Below are 6,137 nucleotides of genomic sequence, written 5' to 3' on the forward strand. Positions count from 1 at the left end.
GTGTGTATGCGGTGCTTCTAGAGAGTCTAATCTGCTGATGATATGCAATTCTAATGTTATTTTGAACAACTTTATGAAGGCCATCACAATCATTAGTCTCACTGATAGCCTGGAAATAGTGACTGAGATGAAATTACTTTCTCAGTGTCATCCAAAAAACCTTAATGACTAAAGAGGAAAGGAAATTCTATATTCTGAGTGCCAACCTAATATTCTATCTACTGAGGGTCATGAATTTACAACTAATATTTTTCTAGTCCAGAACTTACGTGGCTTCACTTCACAGTATCCTAGACAGAAAATGGCCCACTACTGTGCTTTTTTTCTGTTTGGAAATAACTTTTCTCATACATCTGAAAAGCCAGACAGCCAACACAACACATAGGCAGTGAACACTGTCTAAAACGGAAAGCAGGCAGAAGAAAACACATTTTAAAGTGATATAATGAAGATTACTTGAGCAGTGGCGCTGAAACAGCAGCATTTCAAAAAGTTTGCTTTTTTACACTATTTGTACTCTGGGGATTGTAAGGAATACCTGTGTAATATTCTCAATACCAAAACCCATCAGACTGCTATATTCTTAAACAGCATCAGAGGGATTAATTGATAACAAATTTGCCTCATGTAAATGAGGAGGAGGCCAGCATGTGCAACACATTGCAAAATATTTTAAAAGTTTGTTACATGTTAAAAGCAGTTGTATTGTCTACCAGAGTGCAGAATGGCTAAAGCAAAGGGCAGAGAATCCATTTTACAGGTTACATTACTTTTGTTACTGAACGGCTTCACTCAATTTGCTGGGCAAGCTTCCAGCATTGTCTTTGGAGGCACCGAGGCCAACAGCTTCCCAACGCCTCCCTGTTTCCGCGGACGCTTGAGCAGGCTGAGGAAACGCCACAAACCGCCGTGGCGGAGGCGGCGGCGCGGCGGGCAGCGCGGCCAGCGGCGGGGGGCAGGGGCTGCGGGAGGCGGCGCTGCCGCGACCCCCGCGCGTCCTCCTCTCTGCCAGCCCCGGGCGGCACATTAGCATGGCACGGGATCACCTAAGCCGTGTAACCCAAACTTGTCACTGAAAATCACAGCTTACTGGTTCTGCACACACCTTTTTAAAACACCTTAAATTTTCGCCCCGGTTGAGATGTCTGAACTACTGCCCCTCTTCAAAGAAGCAGCGCACGCTCCCCCCGCTCCCCCTCCCGCTCACTTGGTACAGCCCGCTCCGTCCCTCCCTGGTACAGCCCCTTCCCCGCCTCCCCCCCCTCAGCGCATGCGCACCTCCGGTTGCTCCGCGCGCGGGAAGCGCCTGCGCCCTTTGAAACGCGGCTCGGCGGCGCGCATGCGCGGCGGGATGTGCGTCAGCCGCGCGCGCCGGAGGTGTTTGAGGGGCCGGCGCGAGGCGAAGCGCGGGAGCCGCCGCCATGACCTCGGCCTTGGAGAACTACATCAACCGTATCCTTGCGCCGTGCCTTGCCGTGTCGTGGTGCCGGCATTCCCGGGGGAGGCCGCGGCACGCGAGGCGGGCGGGCACAGCGGCCCTGGCCTCCTAGCGCCTGCCTGGCCCCCTGCGCGGCAGCGGTTGGTGGTTTGCAGGCTCCTTTCTTGCCAGGCTTTGGTACTACTGTGAGCAGCCTGTTGCTCTTCTCCGTTAATTTGCAATTAGCCTGTAGTCGCTCAGGTCCGTGAAGGGGTAGCCCTTAACTTGGGGTAGTCGGAGCTTCGAAGTGGTGGTGGGGGAAGGGGGGGGGGGGGTAAGGTGCCAGGCTGGAGATCCCCATTTGTGAGCTGTTTTTAAGGATGTGGCTCGAAGGGGCAGTTCTTTATATTTGTAAAGTGTTTTTATACATTTCACATCTGATAGTTTGCTGCTCTGCTCGGGTCAATACATTGAGTAATGGGAAGAGAGGAAGCACTCTGATCTATGGTGTTTGGTTAATGGTGATCATGGTTCCATACGGTCCCTGTTCAGGCCCAAGTGAAGCTTCGATGCTGCATGGTGTTGTAAAGAGAGCTCTTTCTTGTTAATTGTTCCTGTCAGCGCTGGTGCCTACTTTTTAGTTGTTAGAGGCTTTTGTGGTTGCTAGTAAAGCTTGCATTGTGGCTGTTTCAGAAAGTTGCTTCCATTTCAGATGTCTCAGACCGTTTCCTTAGTGAACCGCCAGGTACTGTTGCAGTCATCACTTCTGATGGAAGGATGATCGTGGTGAGACTCGTACTTCTTCATATTTTGTTTTGCCTCCATAAGGACCTTTCATAGGGAATAAAGAAACAGTGCCATGGCATAAACACTTAAATGTTCACACCTTTACAGACTCTTTACAAACTCTTTTTTAAGCTTTATTTTGTATAATGTGATTTAAACAACTTGTTGCCTGTGAGCTCTGCCCTTTGATTAACTCAGACATACAAGTGCTTTCTTTTGACTCTTTGTAAATGGTATCTTCTATAGGACTGTGTAAGTTAATGCAATTCTTGTTCTCTTAAGCAAATTTCTTTCTGTCTAAAGAAGTTGCTTTATTCAGTAAGCTCTCTACATTACCTTTCATGTTAAAAACATTTTTCCTGTACACTTACAGGAAAAGCCTAAGCTGATAGCTGAGAACTTACTGAGGTTCTTTTTAAATCTGAAAAGCTGAGGACTGGCAAGCTGTGTATTTGATTGTATAATGTTTTATTTTTATTGCTTCTCTCTTCTATGTTTTATTCTTTCCTTCACCTCTTGTGTGTTTTGAGTGTAACTTAATGGTACAGTCATTGCGTGAGGATTGTATATTTATGTCCATATGTATGCACTTCAGTGTGGCTTTGGGAATGAGGAAATAGTAAGAAGTGAGGATATTTGTATTTTTTTCAGAAATGTGTTAGCTTTGGACAATTCTCTCTCTGGCTGCAGCAGGATCCTTTTCTATGGAAAAGATTTAAGTTGAATTGGTATATATGAATTGTCACACACAATGTATAAATATAATTACTGTATAAGTTATAGTATTTTATGCAAATTTAATTTTCTTAACCAATTTGTAGAGTTTACCATTAGCAATAGATAATTTTTTTCTAAGCTCACATTGAAGTGGTACAGAAATTCTTCCTTTTGAGCTTTTTTTTTGTGAGAAAAATGATAATCTGCTTTACAGAATCACCAAGTAATATTGTTCATTAAAAATGGTTTCAGTAATACTGAATATAAATTCTAATATCTCTACTTTTTTTTTTCCTGAAATTTCCACACAAGAAAGACTAATATATTGTAGAAATACTAAAATTAACTGTCTAGAGAGCCATCATGGGCACAGAGGAAATTGTTTTACTTCTAATACTAAAGATTATAGTAACTGCTAGTATGAACACTCATACTCATGGTAAATTTTACTCTTCCTGAACTGATAGTTAGTTTTAAAGTTTTGTTCTCCAGCTGCATATATTTTGACCTTAAAAAATAATTTTTAAAAAAAGCTGAAGTGAAGCATGTGTTCTGTGGTACCTTCGTAGTACCACTTTACTTTCTAAGATATCCTTGAGAGCAAAGATGATAAATTTTAAAGGTAATTGAAGTGCTTAATTTTGTGTGCTTTTTCAGGGAACTCTCAAAGGCTTTGATCAGACCATTAATTTGATTTTGGATGAAAGCCATGAACGAGTGTTCAGTTCTTCACAAGGAGTTGAACAGGTTGTACTGGGATTATACATTGTGAGAGGTGATAATGTGTAAGTATAGCATATTCATAATTAAACCAAATTAATTAGGCATACAGTTCATGTATACAATTGTTTACCTGTATATATCTTGATAACCCAAGCCATCTTGCATCTTTATGGGAGCAGAGATAAAGCTATCAGAGTTGTGGCAAATGAAGTAATATCTGTGTTGCTGTTACAGAAGTGATAGCATTGTAATGTTAAAGAGACTGTTGATCTGGATTAACAAGCTCATGTACAGATAGCAGCCTAGGAGGGGTCAGTACAAAGCTCAGAGCATTTTCCTTGCTTCACTCCTTGTACAGATTTTTTTTTTGTTGTTGTTAATACTTGATATCAAATGCCATCACAAGATGAGGGTAAACATTCATTGCAAGAAAAGAGAGAGGAGTAGCTAGCGTGTCAAACAGAGATGGGAGGATTACAAGAGAAGTAGAAGGAAGGCCTGGTCAAGTGGCCTGCTAGGAAGGTGATTTTTGTAGCAGGGTTCTGAAACGGATGGCAACAAAATGAGACTAGTTTTTACCAAAACAGAGAAGAAGATGCTGGAGCAATCAACATTTGAGTCTGAGTAAGAATTTTAGCCTTCTATTTCTGATGGATATTCCTTGACAAAGAAATGTCAATGCATTTTTATCAGCATTTATTTTATGTGATTAGGAGTAGATTGGAGCACCCTTCTGAAGGAATGGTGACTTCAAAAAAGGCACTCTGAAAAAATAAAGCAGCTAGTGAAAAACATATAAAAAACAGTTTAGAGAATAAAATGTTTTCAGGGATTCCGTTGAGTCTCAAAGGCACATTCTAAAAGCTTGTCTGTACCATCCATCAAAAAATTAAAATGTGGCAAGTTTAAAGACTATGAGTAGGAAACTGCAGTTTTAGAAGGGTATGTCAGAATAAAGTTTGGCCTTTGTACTTGTGTTTCCTCTGAGCTGGCTCCCAGGATCCTCAACTAGCAAACTTCTATTCCCTTAATCATATGTATTTTTTCTTCTCTGGCGACTTATAAAGTCCGCTGCTGTTTTAGTCCATACAGCGTTAGCATAACGTAGGTGAAATGCTGTGTTCTCCCTTGAAGAATAAAATTAATTTCTTTCAACACAGCCTAGTAAAGTTTTATTCATGTCTTGCATACCTTATTTCTTAGGAAGTTGTAAATCACTGCAGTTGCACATTGCTCTTGAAAACCTCTTGCTAAAAGATTTCAACGTTCTGTTTCAAAGACTAACCTAAAACAGTTTAGTACTATGTGATCCTTATCTATATCAAAGAAAACACTACTGCAACCATTAGAAGGTACTCATTACCATCAGACTCCGAAGCTCAAATGACAGAGGTTTAAAAAAAAATGAAAAAAATCTCAACTAGCAGGTTAATTTTGCATTCCTGGATTTGCACTGGGGGATTTCACCAGTTGATAACCTGTTTTTGTTTGTTTGTTTGTTTGCTTTTTTATTACAGTGCTGTCATTGGTGAAATAGATGAAGAGACAGATTCGGCTCTTGACTTGGGGAATATTCGTGCAGAACCTTTGAACTCGGTTGTGCATTAAAGGAAAAAATGCACAGGGACTGTGTAAATCTTTGGTTGTACAGACCTATTTAAACAACATGGGCAGTTTTTATGAATTGTTTGTAACTTGTTTAGTTACTTTTTTTTTTTTACTATGAATATGTTTGACATGTAAATTAAAATTTCTACGATTTACTAAGACTTTTTTATTTGATTTGCTTCGGGGTTTCATGCTATATAATTTCACTGTAAAATATGTTTTGGGAAATGCAGGCAATGTCGGCAGTGGTCCTGAAACTGTGTATATATGCTTCTTAAAGTAAAAATCTCACTCGTAAAGGTAAACCAGTGTTTTGTTTTAAAAACAGTTATTTGGAGTCAGATTGTGTAACAGTCAATATAACAATCACTAACAGTTTTAATGTGGGGTATTACTAGTAGTAGAGCTATTGAACAAATGTGATTCTGACTTTAAGTAGAAAATTGGTTTTTGTGATTTCTATGTAGTGCAGAAAGAAAGAACGTTGAAAGCTTTCACCATGATATTAGTCATACTCATGTAATTGGTTGCTTTTGTTTGTGAAACACTGTTATTGAGTCTCATAAACTGTATCAGAGTTGCAGGAATTCATATTTTCTTGGTATTTACAGAAGTCTTTTGGTCAGAAAACAGATCATAAACCAAATATACGCGTTAAATTGAAATCCATTGTAGAATGAGTTACCCTAGCCTATGTCTCTCCCCTCAGCAGCTGTGGTATTGTTCAAAATTTGGGAGAGATATGTAAGAAGTCAACAAATAGTGTTATCTGCTAATGTGTAACCCTTTTCTTGCGAGAGTGTAATGTGGAAGACACAGGAGTATTTTAAATATATAAAATATTTCTTTTGAATGGAGCTTGTCTAAGTAGTGAAAATGAGGATTA

The 6,137-nt window shown here is 40.1% G+C and overlaps 1 protein-coding gene across 1 annotated transcript; it reads left to right on the forward strand.

Annotated features, from left to right (window-relative positions):
- The first annotated feature begins 1,380 nt into the window (after positions 1–1,380).
- Positions 1,381–5,410, forward strand: LSM8 (LSM8 homolog, U6 small nuclear RNA associated). Its single transcript, XM_010228287.2, has 4 exons — positions 1,381–1,452; positions 2,163–2,203; positions 3,578–3,705; positions 5,161–5,410. The coding sequence occupies exons 1-4, from the start codon at positions 1,422–1,424 to the stop codon at positions 5,249–5,251; spliced, it is 291 nt and encodes a 96-aa protein (XP_010226589.1). The 5' UTR covers positions 1,381–1,421; the 3' UTR covers positions 5,252–5,410.
- The last annotated feature ends 727 nt before the right edge of the window (positions 5,411–6,137 follow it).

The sequence above is a fragment of the Tinamus guttatus genome, unplaced genomic scaffold (assembly GCF_059628265.1).
Source record: "Tinamus guttatus ecotype Peru unplaced genomic scaffold, ASM5962826v1 Tinamus_guttatus_pri_ptg000018l, whole genome shotgun sequence".
Lineage (NCBI taxonomy): Eukaryota > Metazoa > Chordata > Aves > Tinamiformes > Tinamidae > Tinamus > Tinamus guttatus.

Excerpts from the sequence above, each read along its gene's own strand:
- LSM8 (XM_010228287.2), top strand. The coding sequence starts at position 1,422 with ATGACCTCGGCCTTGGAGAACTACATCAACC. Across the intron at positions 1,453-2,162 it reads CTTGGAGAACTACATCAACC|GTACTGTTGCAGTCATCACT; the intron begins GTATCCTTGCGC and ends GTGAACCGCCAG. Across the intron at positions 2,204-3,577 it reads CTGATGGAAGGATGATCGTG|GGAACTCTCAAAGGCTTTGA; the intron begins GTGAGACTCGTA and ends GTGCTTTTTCAG.